At 40.0% G+C, this 25,130-nt stretch overlaps 1 protein-coding gene across 1 annotated transcript in view; it reads right to left on the bottom strand.

Annotated features, from left to right (window-relative positions):
- PYGO1 (pygopus family PHD finger 1) overlaps window positions 1–14,149 on the bottom strand; it is a 32,233-nt gene extending 18,084 nt beyond the window's left edge. Inside the window, exon 1 of the mRNA XM_045449663.1 lies at window positions 13,518–14,149. Coding sequence (XP_045305619.1) covers window positions 13,518–13,566 — 49 coding nt within the window. The 5' untranslated portion in view covers window positions 13,567–14,149. The remainder of the gene's footprint in view (window positions 1–13,517) is intronic.
- Window positions 14,150–25,130: the final 10,981 nt, after the last annotated feature.

Here is a 25,130-nt window from a genome sequence, read left to right as displayed (position 1 = left end):
CTTCTATATGCTGCCTACAAAAGACTCATTTCAGACCTAAAGATACATACAGATTGAAAGTGAAGGGATAGAAAATTAATATTCCAAGCAAATGAAAGCAAAACAAATAAACAAAAAACAGACTTTAAAACAAAGACTGTAACAAAGAACAAAGAGGGGCATTACATAATGACAAAGGACTAATGACAAATTGCATAATGATAAATAACTGCAAATATCTATGCGCCCAATATTAGAGCACCTAAATAAGACAAATATTAAAAGGGATAAACTGACAGTAATATAATAATAGTAGGGGACTTTAATACCCCACTTGTATCAATGGATAGATCATCAAGGCAGAAAATTAATAAGGAAACAGTGTCTTTGAACAATACATTAGACCAGATGGACTTAAACATATATACAAAACATTCCATCCAAAATAACAGAACACACATTCTTTTCAGGGTACAGGGAACATTCACGAGAATAGGTCACATATTAGGCCACAAAACAAGTCTCAATAAATTTAAGAAGACTGAAATCATATCACGTATCATTTTCTTTTTTTTTTTTTTAATTTTTTTTTTCAACGTTTATTTATTTTTGGGACAGAGAGAGACAGAGCATGAACGGGGGAGGGGCAGAGAGAGAGGGAGACACAGAATGGGAAACAGGCTCCAGGCTCTGAGCCATCAGCCCAGAGCCTGACGCGGGGCTCGAACTCACGGACCGCGAGATCGTGACCTGGCTGAAGTCGGACGCTTAACCGACTGCGCCACCCAGGCGCCCCTCAAGTATCATTTTCAACGACAGTATGAAACTAGGTATCAATTACAAGGAAAAAAAAAAAAAAACTGGAAAAAGCACAAACATGTGGCAGCTAAACAACATGCTACTAAACAACTAATGGGTCAATGAAGAAATCAAAGAGGAAATAAAAAATACATGTATCCCAATGGAAATGAAAACATAATGATCCAAAATCCTGGGGACACAGCAAAAGCAGTTCTAAGAAAAGAAATTTATATGGATACAGGCCTACCTCAAGAAATAAGGAAAATCTCAAATAAACAATCTAACCTTATAACCAAAGAGACTAAAAAGAGAAGAACAAACAAATCCCAAACTTAGTACAAGGAATGAAGTAATAAAGATCAGAATGGAAATAAAAATGAAATGGAGGCCAAAAGGAAAGATCAATGAAACCTAGAGCTGGTTCTCTGAAAACATAAAGCTTACAAAACTTTAGCTAGACTCATCAAAAACAAAACTAAAAAAACAAAACAAAAAAAAACCCCAAAAACAAACAAAAAAGAGAACATCCAAATAAACAAAATCAGAAATGAAAGAGGAGAAGTAACAATACCACAGAAATATAAGGAATTATAAGAGACTACTACAAAAAATTATATGCCAACAAGCTGGACAACCTAGAAGAAACAAATGTTTCCAGAAACTTCCAATCTTCCAAAACTGAATCAAAAGAAACAGAAAATCTGAACACATACCAATTATTAACAATGAAATTGATATGGTAATCAAAAAACTCCCAAAACACAAAGACCAGGACCAGATGAATTTACAGATGAATTCTACCACATACTTACAGAAGAGCTAACACCTATTCTCCTCACACTATTCCAAAAAATAGAAGGATAGTTTCCAAATACATTCTAAAAGTCCAGCATCATCCTGACACCAACACCAAACACACTACTAAAGAAACCAAGAAACAACTGCAGACCAATATCACCAATGAACACAGATGCAAAATATTAGTAAACTGCATGCAAATATATTAAAAGGATCACTTACCACCATCAACTGGGATTTGTTCTGGGGATGCAAAGATGGTTCAACATCTGCAAAGCAATCAACATGATACACCACACTAACAAAACGAAGGGTAAAAACCACATGATCATCTCAACAGATGCAGAAACATTTGACAAAATTCAACATTTGTTCATGATAAAAACCTTCAACAAAGCGGGTTTAGAGGGAACATACCTCAAAATAATAAAGACCACACATAACAAACCCAAAGCTAACATCATACTCAAAGGTGAAAAACTGAGAGCTTTTCCTCTAAGATCAGGAAAAAGACAGGGATGTCCATGCTCAGTGCTTTTATTCACCATTGTACTGGACGTCCCAGCCATAGCAGCCAGACAAGAAAAAGACATAAAAGGCATCCAAAGTGGTAAGGAAGAAGTTACACCATCACTATTTGCAGAAAACATGTGATTTCTATACATAGAAAACCTTGAAAGACTCCACCAAAAAACTATTGGAAGTAATAGATGAATTCAGTAAAGTTGCAGGATACAAAATTAACACTCAGAAATCAGTTGTGTTCCTATAAACTAGTAACAATTTAGCAGAAAGAGAAATGAAGAAAACAATTCCATTTATAATTATACCAAAAAGAGTAAAACACCAGGAGTAGATTTAATCAAGGAGGTGAAAGACCTTTACTCTGCAAACTATGAAAACACTGTTGAAAAAAATTGAAGATGACACAAACAATTGGAAAGATATTCCATGCTCATGGAATGAAGGCTTAACATTGTTACAATGTCCATACTGCCCAAAGCCATCAACAGATTCAATGCAATCCCTATCAAATGCCAATAGCATTTTTCAGAGAACTAGAATAATTCCAAAGTTTGTATGGAATCACAAAAGACCCCAAAGAGCTGAGCAATCTTGAGTAAGAACAAAGCTGGAGGTATCATAATCCCAGATTTCAAGCTAAACCACAATAGCTGTAGTAATAAAAACAATATGGTACTGGCACCAAAATAGACACATAGATCAAAAGAACAAAATAGAAAGCCTAGAAATAAACCCATGCTAATATGGCCAATTAATCTACACAGGACATAAGAATACATAATGGCAAAACGATAGACTCTTCAATAAATAGGGCTGGGAAAACTGCACAGCTACATGAAAAATAGTGAAATGGGACCACTTTCTCACACTATACACAAAAACTAACTTAAAATGGATTAAAGACCTAAATGTGAGACCTAAACCTACAAAATTCCTAAAAGAAAATAGGCAGCAATTTCTCTGCAGCCACAGCAACATTTTTCTAGATATGTCTCCTAAAGCAAGGGAAACAAAAGCAAGAATAAACTATTGGGACTTAACACACAAAAAAGCTTTTGCACAGTGCAGGAAACCATCAACAAAAGGAAAAGAAAACCAGCTGAATGGGAGAAGATATATATAATGATTTATTTCATAAGAGTTCAATATCTAAAATATATAAAACACTTATACAACTCAACACTATTAAACCAAATAACCCAATTAAAAAATAGGCAGAATACAAAAATGTTTTTTCAGAGGAGACATACAGACGGCCAACAGACCATGAAAAGATGCTCTACATCACTAATAATCAGAAAACTGCAAATCAAAACCACAATGAGATATCACCTTACACTTGTCAGAACGGTTAATATCAAAGAGACAAGAAATAATAAGTGCCAGTGAGGATGTGGAGAAAAAAAGAACTCTTGGGCCCTGCTAGTGGCTGTGCAAATTGGTGCAGCCACTGTGGAAAACACTATGGAGGTTTCTCAAATATTTAAAAATAGAAATACCACAGGATCCAGTAATTCCACTACTGAATGTTTACTCAAAGAAAACAAACAACACTAATTGTAAAAGACATATGCACCCCTAGGTTTATTGCAGCATTATTTACCAAGATATGGAAGCAACTTAAGTGTCTAATGCTGGAGGAACGGATAAAGAAGATGGGATACAAACACACATGTGCACACACAGTGGAATATTACTCAGCAATAAAAAAGAATGAGAGCTTGCCATTTAGGACAGCACATATGGACCTAGAGGGCTTTATGCTAAATGAAATAAGCCAGACAGAAACAGGCAAATAACTACATTATTTCAATGGACCTAGAGGGCTTTATGCTAAGTGACATAAGCCTGACAGAAAAAGGCAAATACCACGTGATTTCATTTGTATGTGGAATTTAAGAAAACAAACAAACAATAAAAGCAGAAACAGACCCACAAATACAGAGAACTAGTGGTTGGCAGAGGGGAGGGGGATGGGGGGAAAGGAAAAGTGGATGAATGGGAGTGGGAGATACAGGCTTCTAGTTATGGAATGAATAAGGGGGATGAAGTTACAGCCTAGGGAATACAAGAAAAAATATCATAATAGCATTGTATGGTGACAGAAGGTAGCTATACTTGTGGTGAACACAGTATAATGTATACAGCTGTCAAATTACTATGCTGTACACCTGAAACTAATCTAACACTGTTGCCAACTATACTTCAAAAATGTTTTTTACGTATTTTATAATTTTTTCCTTCAAAAACAGATTTGCTTCAAGAGTAGTTCAAATAAGAATGCATTCTAATATATGTGTATATTGGTTTAAGTACATATACTATGCTGATTAAATGACACAAACCAAGTCTGTCCTTCCCAAAATTTACATGTTGAAATCCTAATCCCCACTTTGATGGTACTTGGTGGTGGGGCCTTTGGAAGGTGATTAGGTCATGAGGGCAGAACCTCTGCCCTCTAGGATGAATGGAATTAATGTCCTTATGAAATAGACCTCAAAGAGCTCCTTTGGTCCTTACATGTTATAACACAATGAGAAGACTGCCCAGGAAATAGGCCCTCACCAGATACAGAATCTGCTGGCACGTTGATCTTGGACTTTCTAGCCTCCAGAATTGTGCCAAATAAGTTGCTATTGTTTATAAGCCACTCAGTCTATGGTATTCTGTTACAGCAGCTTGAACTAAGGCAGTGTTTAACACAATGCCTGGCACATGGGGACCCTCAAATACTAGTTTTCATTTTGCTTTCCTTTATTTTTTTAAGTTTATTTATTTTTGAGAGAGAGAGAGAGCAGGGGAGGGTCAGGGAAAAAAAGAGAGAGAGAATCCCAAGCAGGCTCCAGAACATCAACATGGAGCCTGATTAGGGGCTTGAACCCATGAACCATGAGATCACGATCTGAAGAGAAACCAAGAGTCAGACACTTAACCGACTGAGCCACCGAGGTGCCCCCATTTTGCTTTCCTTTAGACTAAACTATACCATAAGCTCACTTCACTTCAATTTCTACAGTATTTAACATCCTATCAAAATATCTAATATCCAGCATTATCAACACATTCAGTGGACAATATCAGTTTTTCATAACAGCAAAGAAGTCTGGGATGTAATGTCAGTTTATTCTATCATTTACTATGGATGTGAACATCTCAGCTAACAGCTTTACCTTCACCTGCAACATGTACTTCCGTAATACTAGTCTCTACCATGGAATGACAATATTAGGAATTAAGATGTGAAAATAGTATTATAAGACTTTCTCATGCATTTGGTGAAATGGCCTTATATGACTGGAATGAAAGTACCTTTATACCCTTTGTGATGCCCAGATCCTGGCATCTTAACCTGAGCATGTAATAAATATTAAATTCTGAAAACCCTCAACATCTGTGATTTAAGATTTTAAATATTTGTGGTTCTTGTACCAACTGTTCTCCCCAAACTAATGATCTTTTTATTGCTGAGGTGCATGAGTTCTAAAGTTGCTAACAAATGTAAAGCTTAGGAGGGTGGGTAAATGGCATTTGTGTACAAAGCTGACTCTATACAATAATGCCGCTAATAATAAACTTATTTTATTAACAAAGTGAACTAAATTTTAAATTAAAAAATTCAGGAAAAATGGAGAACAAAAATGCAAATATTCATTAAAAAATCATGTAATAAACAGTTTGTATATGTTCTTCTTGGCAAAATTATAAAATCTGAAGGGTTTCTGCTTTTTTAATTTTTCTTTTGGTTCAGTCTTCCCTGTAAAGGGAGAGAACCTTCATTTCTGTTGAGTTCATACCCACTCCCAATCAAAACAAGAAAAAATATGCTGTCAGTCTTTTACTTATTGATTAAATATACCTAAAAGTGAGTGCTGATCACATTACTTATATTTTAGAATGTATATTTTAGAATGTATATTCTAGTTCTGATTTTAAAAGTAAACAGATAAAGTGAACCAGGCAAGGTTTAAAGTGCTTTATGTATATTAACACATTTAATCCTTTAAACAACTCTGTATTTAAATCCTTTAAATAACTCTGTAACCAGTGTTATCCTCATTTTACAGGAAACTGATGCACAGAGTTTAAATAACTTGCCAAGGACCACACAGTTAGTAAACAGGAGAAATGGGATAAGAAACCCAGCAGTCAGAGACAAATGCTGTACTAATTCTCAGTATTGCTATTAGCATGTCTATGGAGACTGGGAATAGGAAAGGAGACCCAAAATCACTCTTGACCATGCATTAGGGATACCTTGAAGGTAAAGATGACTTAGACCCCTTGAGTTGCCTGGAATAAGAGTGTTAAAGAGGGGCGCCTGGGTGGCGCAGTCGGTTAAGCGTCCGACTTCAGCCAGGTCACGATCTCGCGGTCCGTGAGTTCGAGCCCCGCATCAGGCTCTGGGCTGATGGCTCGGAGCCTGGAGCCTGTTTCCGATTCTGTGTCTCCCTCTCTCTCTGCACCTCCCCCATTCATGCTCTGTCTCTCTCTGTCCCAAAAATAAATAAACGTTGAAAAAAAAAATTTTTTTAAAAAAAGAGTGTTAAAGAGAGAATTATTCATCTTCCCAAGAGGTAACTCCTCCACACCTCTGGGGAAACAAACTAGGAAGACTAAATTACCTGAATTTACTGAAACCTCTTTGTTAACATTTATCAAATTAGATTTCAGAAACATCTGTTGAATTTATTTAAGTGTAGAAATAAAAACAGCAATTGCTCTCTATAATGATCCCATAATCTAGAAGAAACAATTTTTCTTCCTCTTTTTTTGAAACTAAATGTAATGAGATAAATACTATGATACAGATGAGCACAGGATGTTGAAGGAACATAAGGAAGTCCCATCTAATAATGACTGAAGGAGGAGTATCAGGAAAGACATCCTGGGAATTTTCTTTTTTTTTTTTTTTAATTTTTTAAATGTTTTTTTAAATTTATTTTTGAGACAGAGAGAGACAGAGCATGAGCGGCGAAGGGGCAGAGAGAGAGGGAGACACAGAATCTGAAGCAGGCTCCAGGCTCTGAGCTGTCAGCACAGAGCCTGACCTGGGGCTCGAACTCACAGACTGTGAGATCATGACCCGAGCTGAAGTCAGATGCTTAACCAACTGAGCCACCCAGGCGCCCCCATCCGGGAGTTTTCAACAGAGCTGATGCCTTGAGGATGAGTATTCTATGAAAGGTGGGAAAAAGAGTGGGCAAGCCTAGCAGGAGGAACAGAATGTGCAAAGAAAGTTTTAAAGGCAAAAGAAACCATTACAACATCTACAGACCTGGAGCACAGGAGAGCATTTCATGGAATATGAAGGTTGGAGAATTAAGGGTTAGGCCTGGACCTAATTAAAAAGGGTCAATACAAGAAGGCTGGATTTTTATCCAGAGACAATGGGGAACCACTAAAGAATTTTACAGGAGCGCCTGCATGGCTCAGTCGGTTGAGTCTAACATCTTGTGGTTTGTGGGTTTGAGCCCCGCGTCGGGCTCTGTGCTGACAGCTAAGAGCCTGGAGCCTGTTTCAGATTCTGTGTCTCCCTATCTCTTTGCCCCTCCCCTACTCACACTCTGTCTCTGTCTCAAAAATAAACAAACATTAAAAAAATTAATAATTTTACAAAAAGAGTAACATGAATTGTGTTTTGGAGCACTATGGCAATGGAACACAGTGGGTAAGACTTTTAGCCCTAGAGGTCAGCTCTAGTTTTGCCACTTACTAGCTGGGTAAATTTGAATGTGTTACTTAATCACGTGTTACTTAACCTCTCTGAGCATCAGTTCCTCAACTATGAATGATGATAACATCTAACTCAAAAGGTTATTGAGAGGATTAAGTAAGATGATCCATTTAAACCAGTTAACAAACTGCTTGGTAAGTACTCAATAGATAGTAGTTATTTATCACCAATGGTGATGTGGAAAATGGATTTAGAAGGACAAAACAGGAGGCCAGGAAACCAGTGAGAGCTGCTATGATAATAATCAAAGAGATAAAATCTGAACTAAAGGAGTGGTTGTGGAAAGGTCAAAGAGATGGTGGATTCAAAACACCATAAGGACACAGATATTCTAGGACTTTGGGACAGTGCTGGGTGGGAGTGGAAGATGGGTTACTGAATAAATGATGTTCACCAAGATAGGGAATGCGGGAGAAAGAGCATCCTGGACATCTCACACATAGATACCTTTCAATCAACATGTTAAAAACAAAATTCATTTATCTCCCTCTCATAAATCCACTCCTTTTATATTATCTTTACGGTTTTTCTCTTCTACCTCTCAGGCTACTCCTTCACATTCTGCTTTTCAGGGTCCTTTTTTCCCTTTTGTCTCCTAAATATTAGCATTCTCCAAGTTGCTTTCCTCAGTGCTTTTCTCTTCTCTCTTTTTACTCTCTCGGGTGAGCTATCTATTCCCAAGGCATCAATTAGTATTCACTTGTTTACTGATAACTTCCAGATCTCTATTTCAGGCTCAGACCACTTCCCTCAGTTCCAACCCATGTATATCCACTGTGTACACTGAAACATCCCGGGGGCATACTCACTTTCCTGATAATCTGCCTGGCCCTTATACGTACCAATTAAAAAAAACAAAACAACAAAATCCCCCCAAAATCTTTCTTTTAGACTTTCATTGGCTCTTCCCTTCCATTTTGTGAGTACATAAGTTATGTTTCTTCTCCAATCATAACGCAAACCCTCCATATATTCACTCAACATTTTTTTAGTAAAGCCTACTTTTGTACTTTTATGACATTTCTGTGCTATTATCCCAGCCTAAAACACATCCTAACCTCTCCAATGTCACTGCTAACTCAGGTTAAAAACATTTTATCTGGAATGAATGCCTTAACTTCCTTCTTCATCTCTAAATTTGTCTTTCTTCATTCTTTTTTTTTTTTTTTCTGTAAGACTCTTTATTTCAAATCCTGATGTTATTCCCCTTCTCTCACCTGCAGAGACCTGACTTATGAGAAGGAAGTCTTGTTTGTCTCAACCCCAGCTTCCCACATTGAGTGCCTAGCACATGATACATATTTAGAAACATGTACTGAATGCTTTATTAATGAATTGCCCTCTCTTCTGTCTTTCAGCTTCTTCTCTCTCTCCCTTTACATTGGGTTCCTCTTTAAGTATACAAATATGCTTAAGCCTTTTTTTCAAGGGAAATAAAAAGACACTTTCTCTTGACTTTCTCTCTAAGCTATTGGCTATGTCTTTCTGTTTACCACCTTCCTTAAGTCACATCTTTATCACTTAATTTTTACTACTTTAACATGTGGTTTTCTCTCAAAAGTGCCTTCTTAAAACCACTGCTGATTTTTTGGACCTTCTTCTAATCACCCATCTACTTTGCTGCTCTTTCTACATAACTTCCACAAGGGAATATTCACTGTTTCTTAGAACTCTTCTCCAGGAGGCATTCCTTGATTTCCTTAAAAAGGGTAGGTTATATGTTCCCTTATTTCCTGTAGATGATTACAGTACTTATGTTATTCGTAACTGACTACTACTTGTCAGTATCCTGGTCTAAAGATTTCCTGAAGACAGTGTTATGCCTTCTTAATATTCCCACTGTCTGACACTATGACTGCTCTATAAATATTTGCTGAATACATGAATGGATGTTGTGATCAGATCCACACCCAAGAGTTCTAAGAATACTGGATAATGGGAATGTTGGTTAAAAGTAGCATTCTAAGAAAAAAAGGCAGTAAAGTATTATGAGGAGCTACAGACAATCAGAAATCATAAAGATATGAGTTACTTCATGTATTCACTCATTCATTTATTTGGTATTTACTACAGGGAAAGCAATGAAGGGAGAAACAGAAAGATAACCAAGATATTGTACCTATTTTCATGGATCTTTTTTTCTTTATGTTTATTTATTTTCAGAGAGAAAGAGAGAGTGAGAGAGCACGAGCAGGGGAGGGACAGAGAGAGAGGAAGACACAGAATCTAAAGCAGGCTCCAGGCTTTGAGCTATCAGCACAGAGCCTGATGTAGGGCTCGAACCCACAAGCTGTGAGATCATGACCCGAGCCTAAGTTGGATGCTTAACCAACTAAGCCACCCAGGTGCCCCTCTTTTTTTTTTTTTTTCTTAAAGTTTGTTTATTTATTTTTTGAGAGAGAGCCAGCAGCATGAGCAGGGGAGGGGCAGAGAGAGAGAGAGAGGGAAAGAGAGAAGCCCAAGCAGGACTTGGGGCTCAATCCCAGGAACCTAATCCCATCAACAATTGTGAGATGACTTGAGCCAAAATCAAGACTCTTAACCAACTGAGCCACCTAGGCGTCTCTCTTTGGGGATCTCTCTTATAATCAAGGGTTGAGGGCTGGGGGAAGGAAAGAACTGGTAAAAAATAGGAGTAAGATACTTTGCCACTAAATAGCAATTCTGAATCTAATATTAAAATATCAGGACAAGTTTGAAAGACCACAAATCAGCTTCCTCAGGTCCATTCACCTTTTCAATCTACGTCTAACAGCAGCAATTCTCAAACCTTAGTGGGCCTAAGGAACACCAGGGGATCTTGTTAAAGATACAGAAAAATTTCCCTGAAATCCTCATTCTGTGGAGCCAAAAACTTACACTTTTTTTATTAAAATTTTTAAATGTTCATTTATTTTTGAGAGAGAGACAGAGTGTGAGCAGGGGAGGTGCAGAGAGAGAAGGAGACACAGAATCCGAAGCAGGCTCCAGGCTCCGAGCTGTCAGCACACAGCCCGATTTCAGGGCTCGAACTCATGGACCATTGAGATCATGACCTGAGCTGAAGTTGGATGCTCAACTGACTCAGCCACCCAGGTGCCCCCTAAAACTCACATTTTTAATAAGCATCCCAGGGGATATGCTACTTTTGGTCTAAAGAATATAATACTGTAAAGTCCTTAGTCATTTATGTTGTCATAATTTTGCCACATCTGAGTTCCATCTATCATATTATTTTCTTAATAATTTCTTCAAACTGAAACTCTGGTGTATGTATCTTAGCCTTATCCTAAATGAGAAGTTCTATATCTTGTATTTTTTATAATACCCATGAAATAAATACGTAACTATTTAAAAGTCTGTCTGTATACATGAGTGGATGGGAAACAGTTTAAGAAGCATTGCTCACAGTTTATGTTCTGCAAAGACCACATCCTGCATGTAGTCTTAGGATATAAATTACAACAAAAAGTTTCAGGGCAGTGAAGTCCAGCAGAACTGGGCTTCAAAAGAGCTCACGTAGAAATTCTGGTACCTTTTATAAACTAATCCAAAAATGTTTTTAAAATGAATGTTATAGTCACTACAAAGTGACTTATTATAAAAATCCCTCCTCATATTGACTTTTTATTTTAAAAAGTGCTTTGTCTTTTATTCTGGTACTTAACTCGCAGCATATTCTTGAGCTGACACCTGAGCCAACTCCCAACAGCTAAGGCACCAAACTTAAAACCAGTAGCTGGAACAAAATAAAGATGGATCTGTGTTCTTGACCCACAATAAAATACTCATCCATTTTATTTAAAATTACATTTGATTAAGACTGATAATTGAGTTCAAAGGTATAAACTTGAGAGCCCTCTTTCTTTTCCTTCAACCCCAAAGTCATTTATAATAAAAGGCAAAATAATATGGTAAAAATATCAGAGGAATAATTGTATCTCAGAAAGGTCTATTCCTTAAAGTGTTTGGCCACTCAAAACCACAAACAGAAAAGAAAGCTGAAATAGAAAACCTTCACTCAATGAAAGATTGTGCTTATTAGGCCTTAAAAACAATATTCTGCTTTAAATTACATTTTTGCTTAAATGGCTAAGAAAATCAATCTCTACCTAAATATTCGAGTGATGTATTTTGGATACCACATTGGCACTGTGTCACAATCCAGTTCTAGATGTTTAATCTCTAGTCGCATGGAACAAAAACATAGATGAATGACTGTGGTTCTTGATCTCTACATCACTTAAGTCAAGTGTAAAATTTACCTTACTACTTTATAAAGCACTGATTTATAAAGCACTTTAACCTGTTTGGATGAAAGGACTATTACAATAGCCTCCTAACTAGCTTCCCTGCTTCAGCCCTTGTTCTCTACAGTCTATTCTCCACAGAGCAGCCAGAGAAACCTGTTGAAAACAGAAGTCAGATCACTCTTATCACCCTTTCTGCTCAGCTCATACTATTCACCCTTTGCTCACTCTCTGCCAGTTACCATAACTTCTTTGCGGTTGCTTGAATACACGAGGCAAATTCCAGACCCAGGGCCTTTGCACTTGCTGTTCTTTTTGCTGAGACTGCTCTTGCCACACATATCCATATGGCTCTGGTTTATCACTTCCTTTGGGTCCTGGTTCAAACATCACCTTCCACATGAGTCCTCTTACACATAATTGATACCTCTCCATCCTTATATGGATTTTCTAACCACTTTACCTGCTTTGTTTTTCTCCAGAGCACTTACTATGTGGTATTCTATATCTCTATCTTTTATCATCTGTTTACCCCACAAGTGTGTGAGCCCGGGCTGGGTGAAGACTCTTTTTGCTTTGTTCACTGTTGCACCCCAGTGCCAAGAACAGAGCGTAGCACACAGTACGTGTTCAATAAATATTTGCTTAATGAACAAACAGGGCTATTTCAACTTTGGGACTTTCAGCCTTAACCCTATTTTGAGCTGGAAATCAGAGCTGCAGGATATCCCCCAAATTTCCCTCCGGCATTTGGCATCTGTGAACTTACACGCATTATCTTTTGTCTGGTACAGCGTTCCCTCCGATTTCTCTCAGATAGTAAGGCAGCACAAAATTTCCTAACTAGGGTGCAAGGAAGAAGCAAACCAATCACGTATAAAATTGATTTTAGGTGATTCGATTCTTACCCATAAGCCAATAAAGAAAATGCCTTTTGAATTTATATAGTGTCTCCTCTTAAACCCAAGAAAAATAAGCTGTATATTTGTTGCCTGTGAGGGTGGGAAGGGGGGCTGGGAGAGACGCGAAGGCCCGGTACACCTTCCTCAAAGCGTCAACTCTTGAGCAGTCTAACTTACTTTTTGGGGGGTGGGCATCGTCCGTGGTCTCTGCCAGGGGGTGGTTTCTTTCTCACCCTTCGAGGTGCCTATTGTGCTGTCTGGCGAATGAGCTGAGGTAGGAGAGCGGGGTACGGAGGGATGCTGAGTGCGGCTTCAACTGCCGCCTAACACAAAGTCGAGGAGGCGAGGGCTCCGCGCGGGTGTCTAGGGGCGAGCGGGCGCGGGGGCTGAGCGCCCGGAACCGCAGCCTCGGCCCCGGGGCGCAGGCGGGACGCGGGCGGCGCGGAGTTAGGCCCGGACAGAGCCCCGTGGCCTCCCAGCGGCCCGGCACGCGGCCCCCGCGCACCGCACTCACCCCGGTCCCCCCAATCCCGCGCCCTTCCCGGTTACCTCGAACTCTCTTCAGCGAAATGGGATCCTTCTCCTGTTCTGCTGACATTACAGACCGCAAAGCATGACTCCCCCCCAGGCCGCGGGAATTCGGTCTCTTTGATGCTGCGGCGGCGGCTCCTCCTCCTCCTCGCGGGGCCGCTGCGGCTGAGAGGCGAGCCTCCGAGCCGAGGCGCGGCCGAGGGCGGCGGGGACGCTGGCCGACTTTGCAAAGTTTGGGAGGAAGACGAGGCCTCCGGGCGGCCGGGCGGCGTGCGGGGGCTGGCGGGGCTCAGCGGCTGCGGCCGGGAGCGCGGCCTGGGGGCGGACCCCCGCCCGGGGCCGGCATGTGCGGAGGACGAGTGCGCCGCCGCCGCCTCCTCCCACTCCTTCTTCTTCGCCGCCGCCGCCGCCTCGGGAGCCGCTGACAGGGGAGGCAGGAGGCGGGCGGCCGGGCCCTGGCGGCTCACTCACAGCGCCCTCTGAGGAGGAGGTCTGCGCTCTCGCCGCTCCCGAGTCGCAGACACAAAAGCCCCCAGCCTGGAGACGCCTGCAAAACCCGCTCTGGGGCGGGCGAGGGACGTGGCGCGGCCCCGCGGCTTCCCCGCCCTGAGCTCCCCAGCCCCGCGCGGGGACGGACTTCGGGGGGCGGGGGCCGCTGCCTGGTCCCGCGGCGCCTGCCGCCACCGCCGTCTCGCGCTCCGCCTCGGCCCAGCCCCCACGGCCCGCGCGCGCCTCTCGCTCCGCGCCGGGACTCGCGAGCCCGCGGTCCTCGCAGCCGGGGCGGGCAGTCGCGCGCCGAGGGGCCGCCCCGCCCAGCCCCGCGCCTGGCCTCCCCGGTCGCCCGCCAGGCCCGAGGACGCCCGGCTCTGCGGCCGGCGCGCCCCGGCCGGGCTTCTGCGAGGAAATGGCATCTCCGAACTTCGTCGGAGGCCACAGCGGGCATCTTGGCCTCGCAGCCAGGGATCTGAAAGAGGAACGTACGATCCGAGAAAACTTTATAAGCGGGAGCTGGAGAGTTCTCGGCCGGCTTGTGGAGACCCACATTCCCCGACTCCGTGTCCGTGGTCTGGACACCTGTTTGTTGAATGCCCCAACTTCAAGTTTTAATGACTTGACTCTTCAAGAAAGAGCGTTGAGGAATTTCATACAGCCAAGGAGGGTGGGTAGGAGCGGTGAGAAGGCTGGACCTGATTTAGACGTTACATTTTAGGAGAAGGAGCCCTAGTGTGATTGTACTTTGGATTTGGTCACTGATTCCACATCCCTCGGTTGGGCTGTGTGGCCTGAGGCAACCTAGGCAACCTCTCTGAGTCTCAGACGTATGATCTTTAAAAGGCGGTGGGGCTGCATCTCTAACGTCTCATCTAGTTGTGACGTTCTTTGACTTTTACAAAACTGTTGTCCCTGTTCGTTAGGTTTTACAGTTATCCTACTAAGGAGAATCTGTAGGCGCAGGCTTTGATCTTCAGTCAGTGAGACACTGGGTTTATTTTGATGTCATAATCACTGAAAAGCACTCATTAATCATGAGAGCGCAAACAAAAGGAGTCTCATCCTTTTGAGACAAGACCCCTAAAAGTCACTCAACTGCACAAAGAATTTCAGAAAGAAGGTGTAAACATGAAGCTAATGTATAGTCTTAAAAGCTGCATCATGGACAAGCACCATCGCCACAGATTCAGCTTTAAAAGACAGGATATGGTATGTGCAGGAGACAAAATTTACCCTTTCTCTAGTAAGTTTTGAGGAAAATTCGTAATTAGAAGATCCAAACTAGGATAGGCTGAGGAAAATTTTGTACAGAGGGCACATCTAAGGAGAAACTCACCATCCCCTCCCCCCAGCTGGAATGTAAGCTCCATGCAGACAGGAATTTTATCCACTTCACTACTGTATCCTCTGGTACCTGACAATGACTGGCAAGTGTTCAAAATTTTATTGTTGTTGAATGAATGCATGCATGAATAGACAGACTGGAAGTGACCGTAGGATGATGGGATTGACAGAGTTTTGTTCAGTGTGATAAAGCCTAAGCTAGTTGTATGATAAAGCAAATTGGGTCTTACATTCTACCTTGTTGAGAGATGAGCTTTGGAAATATCAGTCAGTATGGAAATGTAGAATTTTTATTACATAAACCTTAGTGCAAGGAGAGTGGTTGAGCAAAATCATTGCTAAGAGATTTTGAATTCTTTATTGTAATTCCCTAAAGCTAGAGACTCAGAAATAGTATGTAAATCAAGAGAAGCAAATTGGCCTTTTTTTAAATGATTCATCAGAAATAAAAAGACCATTTTACTTGGCTATGGATTTTTACATCAATTTGACTTCCAAATTCTGACTACTTAGTTGCTACATACCAGAATTACTTGGAGGGCATTCTGAAATTTCACATTCCCAAACCCCTCCCCAGATTTACTGAGTCAGAATTATTGGGAATGAGGTCTGGAAATCTGTCTTTAGATGCTCTCTTGGTGATTCTACAGCAATGAGAATTGTGCATTATATTCCATATGCCTCCAGTATGACAAAATTGCTAACAAAAATATTCCTTCACCTTGCTATTGTAGTCTTTATCCATGAGGCTTGGTTATGAATTCGAGTCGATCTTTACTCCCTCTTTCATACAGAGAGATGCGGGTAAATCTATTGTTGGTGGGCTTACCCCACTGTTTAAAAATACATGCTCAATCATGCCTAAAACTCCGTAGAAATACATTTTAGGGTCAGCAAATTTTTTCTGTGGAGGGCCAGATAATAAATATTATAGGTTTTTCAGGCCATGTGTTCTCTGTCACAACTATTCAACTCTGCCATTATAGGAGGAAATCAATCATAGGCAATATGTAAACAAGTGGGTATGGCTGTGTTACAATAAAACTTTATTTATAAAAACAGGCAGTGTGCTGAATTTGGTCCAGAGACTAATCTGCTGACTCCTAGACTAGAGGTTGGATCACATAAAGGACTTTAGAGCTCAGGGACAGGCCTAGGCTGCAGATATAAATGAAGGAAGTATTACCTAAAAATGGATAAACTACCTAGGACTAATGAGAAATGAGAGTCAAGGACAGAATACAGGAAAACAGTGACATTTTAAAAGATGGGTAGAGATAAAGGAGTCTGTAAAGGAAATTGAGAGGGAATGGAAAAAAAAAAAAAAAACAACAACACAGGAATGTCAGGGCAATCAAGAAAAAAGAGAAAAATGATAACATGATCACATGCTGCAGAGAGAAGTACTCATTTCTGTCATCACCCATCCTTGGCCTGGAATGTACTAAACTCCTCCTCGTGTTGTTTTGACATATTTTGAAGTATTGAATTTATAGTTTATGGTTTAAATATATTACATCTCAAATTTTGTCTTTTTGTATTGTGGAAGGTAGCACAGTGAAATGTTTAAGTGTAAAGAATCTGATATGAGTTGGTTTAGATTTACATGCAAACTTTTTTCAGAAAAAAAGAAAATATTCCTTTAAGTTCTATTTTTCAAGAATTTAAAATCAAAGATCTATTTAAAATAGAATAGAAATAAAAATCAAAGCCAATTCTAGGTGTTTGGAAGTTTTGCAACATTGATTTGAGTCCTTTCATGATATTATTGCAAACGTGGTCAGCTTAGCAACCTCTATACGTTAGTCAACCACATCTAGAAGCCCTTTGCAGACAAATATAGATGGGCCATTAAAAGCTCAAAACTGGAGGGAATTACAACAGCAAACTTATGGGAATGGTTTTATGAGTCCGGATTCAATCAGGACACAGAAAACATACAGTAATTTGAATAGGGTAAGTTTAATACAAAGAATTATTAACTATAGCAGGAGATTGCTGTAGGGAGGGAATGGATAGTTAGAAGCCAAAAAAAAAAAAAGGGGGGGGGGGCTAAAGAATATGGGAAAAGCAGGAGCACCGGCCTGGCTCAGTTGGTAGAGTATATGACTCTTGATCTCAGGGTCCTGATTTCAAGCCTCATGGTGGGTGCAGAGATTACTTAAGTAATTTTTTTACAAATGGGAAGAGCAGATATGAGGAGGAGCCACTGCCCTTAAGGCTGAGATAGAGCACCCAAAGAAAAGGCGCCTCCCTTTCCAGGCTGAGATTCTGACAATGTAGAGTACCAGAGGAAGCTGTTGGCCCTTGGGTGCTGCCTGCATTGCAAGAGCCTGGCCCTGGATAAGTTGCCAGCACTACAGAAGCTGGACATTGGAGAAGACATGGGTGCTGCAGGAGCCCACCAAGAGGAGCATCTGTAACAGGAAAAAAAAAAAAAAAGCCCCTTCCTCCTGCAATATCCCTCCAGCACCTGCTACTGACAAAGTTTAACATCATTCCAACTGGTAAAGGAAAAATATATTTTTTTAATGTTTATTTATCTTTGAGGGACAGAGAGACAGAGCACGAGCAGGGGAGGGGCAGAGCGAGAGGGAGACACAGAATCCAAAAAAGGCTCCAGGCTCTGAGCTGTCAGCACAGAGCCTGATGCAGGGCTTGAACTCCAGAACCAAGAGATCATGACCTGAGCTGAAGTTAGATGCTTAACTGACTGAGCCACCCAGGCGTCCCGCTATCTTGTTTTAAATGTATATTTATTTTCAAGGCTGTGGAATATGGGGCAGAGTTTAGCTTCAAAATACCCTTGAAGTCATTCTCCTTAACCTCCTACATCCCATCCATAAATTTTATACATTTCATAAATTTTACCTCCTAAATATTTGAGATGTATTCTTTCTCTATTCCTGCTGCTACCAACCAATTCCAGCCATGATCATTTATCTCTGTTCTAGACTAATACACTAATCACATAGTAGTTTCTCCCACATTCACTTTAACCTACATTCAGTCCATTTTCTACTCTGTAGACAGAGTGCTCCTTTTTATTTCGAATTTTAGACTCACAATAGGTACAGGGAAGGCCTGTGCATTCTTACCATGGCCTCCCCCAATGTCAACATCATGTACAATTATAGTACAATATCAAAACCCAGAAACTGACATTGGTACAATCCATAGAGCTTACTTATATTTTACCAGTTATGCATGCACTGATGTGTGTATGTATGTTTGTGTGCATGTGTAGAGCTCTATGCAATTTTATCACATGTGTAATCTTGTGTAACCACCACCACAATCAAGATATTTGACTATATCATCACCACAAGACTCCCTGGTAGCAAGATTCCCTTGTTTTATCCTTTTATGGCTATACCCACCCACTTCCCATCTCTAACTTATCAGTGGCAAGCACAAATCTATTCTGCATTTTTATAATTATGTTATTTCATGAAGGTCACACAAATGAAATCATGCAGTATGTATCATTTTGAGGTTTTTTTCCCACACAACATAATTTCCTTGAATTTCATCCAAGATTGTGTGTGTCAATGTTTTGTTCCTTTTAACTACTTAGTGATATTCTATGGTATGGATATACCACAGTTAAAGCATTCACTCATTGAAAGACTGCATGGGTAATTTCTACTTTTTGGCTAATATGAATAAAACCATTATGAACATTAATGTACAAATTCCTGTGTGAAAATAAGTCTTCATTTTTCTGGGATAAATGCCCAAGAATGCAATCGCTGGGTCGTATGGTTAGTCCATTTTTAGTTTGAAAGTAACTGCCAAACTATTTTCCAGAGTGTGGAGTGCTCTTTTTAAAACACAGAAATCATCCTGTCATCACTTTACATTAAACTCCTCAATGGCTTCCCACTGCTATTATAATTAAGACTAGATTTATTTTTTTTAAAGATGAACTATAAGGCTTATATAATATAATTTCCACTGATTTCTCCAGCCTCATCCTGTACCACTCCCCTTGCTTTTGAAACGCACTGGCCTTTTAAAAATTTCCTTCAACATTCTCCTGCCACAGGGGCTTTGCAAATGTTTCCTCTTTGGAGAATGCTTTTCTCTCTGGTCCTAGTCCAATGAACTCCAACTCTACTTTTTTTCCCCTTGAAGTATTTATCTCCTCATTGAAGCCTTCTTATAACCTACCTCAGGTTCTGTTTTTTCATGTTCCTTTCCTTCAACACTTAGTCTGAAATTACATATTAATTTCTGTGAATACCTGATTAAATTTTATCTTCACCTCCAGACTCTGAAATTCATCAGAGCCAGGGTTATGTTGATTTTTGCTTATTATTGTCTAGCACATATCAGGTGCTCAATAAGAATTTTTTTAAGTTTATTTATTGATTTTGAGAGAAAGAGAGAGAGTCAGAGAGGGAGGGAGAAAGAGAGAATCCCAAGCAAGCTCCACGCTGTTAGCACAGAGCCTGATGCAGGGCTCCATCCCATAAACCGTAGCTGAAATCAAGAGTCAGATGCTTAATGGACTGAGCCACCCAGGCACTCCAGTTAACATTATTTTTTGAATGAATGAGTGAACAACATACTAGCAAAGAATTCAATGTCAAAGCCTTAACGTTCCATAATTTTGTTTATCCGTTATCTATTTAAGATGTATTAGCTACTCTAGGGGCGCCTGGGTGGCGCAGTCGGTTAAGCGTCCAACTTCAGCCAGGTCACGATCTCGCGGTCCGTGAGTTCGAGCCCCGCGTCAGGCTCTGGGCTGATGGCTCGGAGCCTGGAGCCTGTTTCCGATTCTGTGTCTCCCTCTCTCTCTGCCCCTCCCCCGTTCATGCTCTGTCTCTCTGTCCCAAAAATAAATAAACGTTGAAAAAAAAATTAAAAAAAAATGTATTAGCTACTCTAAAGCTGGTAGAAAAAAAGATAATTAACTACTCATGTTCAGGGTGGTCTGCTAAGCAATAGATTCCATTAACCAAATTTCAGATCCATATACAGTTTACATTATACATTCTGAAATATACGTTACTTCAGCTAAGATTTATTTCTAAATATTTTTATTGGATAAATATTATTGAAAATTTTTAAAAATGATTAATAGGCCATTTGTAATTATTTAAAAATATTAAGGAGGCTTGCAAGTCAAGAAAGGAACAAATGTCTATGTAGGCCTCCAGCTTGATCTTTGTTTGTCGTATGAACCTGACAAGCCTTTTGCAAACAACACCCAAAGACTTTAATTTCACATAACCATCCTAAGAAGGTCCGTGGTACCTTTCCCAGGGCAGACTGGTTAAAAACATTCCTGGTTATGTAGAGGTGCCTCCAGTCAGGCACCTGTTTTTGATCTTTGATTTTAAAGGCAGTTAATCACATACTTCTTATGTGACAGCTGATGAAACCAATATGGCAAAGTAATGTGGGATTTTTGCCTTGTTTTGCTCTGTTTCTTACAGCAATGGGAAAAGAGGCAGATTTTTTTCAGGATGTAAATACTGCCAACATAGGCAGACTGCAACACTGTGGGTGCTTGAGAAATTTTTTAAGAGCATGTGGGAATGAGCAATATATGTGCATACTCGTGAATGAAACACAGCAAAGCAGGACTACCTAAGAAACATGACAAATCTTGGTGTTAAAACAACAAACTGTAAATATGGAACAATTGGCATTTTATGAAATATCTTTTAAAGGACAGAAAATGTGCCAATTTTAAGCCTTTTTGTTTTGTATGTGTGTTTGGAAGGAAAGAGTGGGAAAAAGAAGGCAAGGTAATGACAACTTTGTGCAATAACCTTCCTTGGAGTCCCCCCATTTTTTTGTACATTCACGTTTTTTATGGAGACACAATTTACATGTTATAAAATTCACTGTTGTAACATGTACAATTCAGTGTATAGTATTTTATTCACTTTTTAGTGTATTTTCGTATATTCAGAGTTGTGCAACCATCACCACTATTTAAATTCAGAACATTTTATCACCCCAAAAGGAATAAACTTATTCAATGGATTGCAATATTATTCATTTTTCCATTTTTGACACTCAGTTTGTCCCAGATTTGGCTATGAAGAGCCTTACAGCTGATTCCTGTGGTCTTTTGAACATATCTCATAATTCTTTGAGCACTTCCTTAGTTTCTGACACAAGATGTTCTAGAATCCAGTACTGTCTCTGCCCCGGCCCTGAAATTAGCAGTTTTCCCCCAAGAAGCCTTGATCCCTTTTAGTGGGGAATGATATTTAGAAAATAAACTCTGAGGGGCGCCTGGGTGGCGCAGTCGGTTAAGCGTCCAACTTCAGCCAGGTCACGATCTCACGGTCCGTGAGTTCGAGCCCCGCGTCGGGCTCTGGGCTGATGGCTCAGAGCCTGGAGCCTGTTTCCGATTCTGTGTCTCCCTCTCTCTCTGCCCCTCCCCCGTTCATGCTCTGTCTCTCTCTGTCCCAAAAATAAATAAACGTTGAAAAAAAAATTAAAAAAAAAAAGAAAATAAACTCTGAGTACTTTGTTTGCTATTGCTACTAAAGTGTCACTGATTATAGGTTATTTTGGGGGGGCGGGGAGAATGCAATGTCATATAGCTCAACTATATATATTAAATCATGAATGCATATCAATATACATAGATACCTCTAATTCTGAGTCAATTTAATGTGGTTTTCCCCTCTTTGTATTTTTCTTCTCCTACAGTGAGAACCCTGGTTCCCTGAGTTCCCATATTTATTAGGGCTTTTATTACAAAATAAGCAAAATGTAATAGACACTTCTCTAAAGAAGACATCCAGATGGCCAACAGGCTCATGAAAAGATGCTCAACGTCACTCCTCATCAGGGAAATACAAATCAAAACCACACTCAGATATCACCTCACGCCAGTCAGAGTGGCTAAAATGAACAAATCAGGAGATTATAGATGCTGGAGAGGATGTGGAGAAACGGGAACCCTCTTGCACTGTTGGTGGGAATGCAAACTGGTGCTGCCACTGTGGAAAACAGTGTGGAGGTTCCTCAAAAAATTAAAAATAGACCTACCCTATGACCCAGCAATAGCACTGCTAGGAATTTACCCAAGGGATACAGGAGTGCTGATGCATAGGGGCACTTGTACCCCAATGTTTATAGTAGCACTTTCAACAATAGCCAAATTATGGAAAGAGCCTAAATGTCCATCAACTGATGAATGGATAAAGAAATTGTGGTTTATATACACAATGGAGTACTACTTGGCAATGAGAAAGAATGAAATATGGCCTTTTGTAGCAACGTGGATGGAACTGGAGAGTGTTATGCTAAGTGAAATAAGTCATACAGAGAAAGACAGATACCATATGTTTTCACTCTTATGTGGATCCTGAGAAACTTAACAGAAGACCATGGGGGAAAGAAGGGGAAAAAAAAGAGAGGGAGGGAGGCAAACCATAAGAGACTCTTTTTTTTTTTTTTTAATTTTTTTTTCAACGTTTATTTATTTTTGGGACAGAGAGAGACAGAGCATGAACGGGGGAGGGGCAGAGAGAGAGGGAGACACAGAATCGGAAACAGGCTCCAGGCTCTGAGCCATCAGCCCAGAGCCTGACGCGGGGCTGGAACTCCCGGACCGCGAGATGGTGACCTGGCTGAAGTCGGATGCTTAACCGACTGCGCCACCCAGGCGCCCCCATAAGAGACTCTTAAAAACTGAGAATAAGCTGAGGGTTGATGGGGAGGTGGGAGGGATGGGAAAGTGGATGATGGGCATTGAGGAGGGCACCTGTTGGGATGAGCACTTGGTGTTGTATGGAAACCAATTTGACAATAAATTTCGTATTTAAAAAACCCCAAAAAACAAAATAATCAAAAGGTGAAAGCACAGTTTTCATTTATAATTTCAAAATTATATTGACACACACAAATTACAAACACATGCACTCATGTATACATGTACAGACAACTTGAGAGTGTATCATCATTCATTACAGTGAATTTTAGCCCTCTTTCCCCAAGATGCAAACCTCACTACTTATCACTCTACTATTATATTATGGCTTCATTTTTTTGGATGGTAAAATTACTTTGCTTTTGAAGGGTTATAAATTAAAATGTAAATTATGGCTTATAATTAGTTAATACCTAACACAATAGATATTGTAGATAGCTCTTATAAGGCTTGGTTGGAGGGAATTGAGGTAAAGAAGGTTGAGACAGAGGTAAGGATTGAAGGAAGTCAGGGAGGGTTGAATAATACAAAAAGTAAAAATTTTCTAATTTTCAATTTTCTTTTATGTATGTATTGATCTCAGCATGAATATATGTGTAAACATAGGTAGGCAGTATGTATAGTGGTATAGTGTCAGTATATATATAGTGGTTAACCTTTCCAGCTGCCTGATCTCAAATACTGCTTCAATGTATATTAGCTGTATAATGTTGGGAAAGTACTTGGCCTCTCCGTGCCTCAGTGTCCTCATCTGCAACAGAGGGACAATAATAAGGTTGTGAGGATTAAATGAATTAATGTACATAAAGTGCTTAGAATAGTGCCTGATACATAGTAAGGGCTATGTAAATGCTTGTTATTATTATTGTATTTAGTCTGTATTTTCTTACAAAAATAGAATCAACTTATACATACCTGTTATGTGAACTTGATTATATTACATGTTTATTTCCACATCTATGAATAAAGATCTGCCTTATTCTTTGTCATGGCATCATCATATTCCATTATATAGATATACTGTAATTTAATTTTTCAGTCTCTATTGATGAGACAGGATGTTTCCATTTTTCCTATTATAAACTGTGCTAAACATTCTTGTACATAAATTTTATTTTCTTGCCAAACTGCCCTGTAAAAAGTAAACTTATATATCCTTCAGTAACTTGTTTTTATTTCCTTCTTCCTAGGGGTCAGTGGTTTTCAATGTTTTTTCTGCTTCCATCCCATCCACAGCCACTGAGAGCATGTCCTGTCATCCAGAATATTTTGCATTAAATGATTCGTAGCAGTTCAATGGTGCAGCAGAGATGCAGAAGCTGCAATTTGTGTCTCTAGTGGACTTCCTCCTTCTGTCTTTCTCTTCCTTCTTTCTTTCTTTCCTTTCTTCTCAGAGTAACAGAACTCTGTGTTTAGCTGGGAAAATGTCTGCCTAGAACGAAGACTCTATTTTCTAGGGTGTCTTGCAGAAAGGTGCCAACAGTTGACTAAGATCTGAGCAATGAGATGCAAGTGTCCTTAAAAGTGGGAGCCGTTCCCTTCTTTCCTGTATGTCAGCTGGAACAGGATGTGAATGTAATAATGGTGCTCCAGCAGCCACATATGACCGTAAATGAACTCAAAATGGAACCCATGCATACATGGAGTAAAAAGATAAAGAAAGCCTGCAACCCTAACACTGTTGAATCCCTAACCAGCCTTGCATTGATCACTTCCAGTCTTCCTGACAAGAGAGAAATAAACTTCTGTTTTGTTCAAGTCGCTGCTATTTTCAGTTTATCTCTTTCTTCTTGTGAAACTGAATCTTAATAAAGGGTTATATGAGAATCTTGGGGTTGAGGGTTTGAAGGGAAGGTGTTTAGGAATTTGAAAAAGCCTCTTTAGATAAAAATCCCTGATACAGGTCTTGCATACGTCTTTTGCATATTTTTTAAAATTCTGGGTTTTTTAAAAAAAGTTTATTTTTGAGAGAAAGGGAAAGAGAGAGCATGGGGGAGGGGCAGAGAGAGAGAGGAAGAACCCCAAGCGAGCTGTGCACTGTCAGTGCAGAGCCTGACGCTGGACTCAGTCCCAAGAACAGTGAGATAATGACCTGAGCCGAAATTAAGAGT

This window comes from Leopardus geoffroyi, chromosome B3, assembly GCF_018350155.1.
Source record: "Leopardus geoffroyi isolate Oge1 chromosome B3, O.geoffroyi_Oge1_pat1.0, whole genome shotgun sequence".
Taxonomy (NCBI): domain Eukaryota; kingdom Metazoa; phylum Chordata; class Mammalia; order Carnivora; family Felidae; genus Leopardus; species Leopardus geoffroyi.
This window is presented reverse-complemented; position numbering and strand designations above follow the sequence as displayed.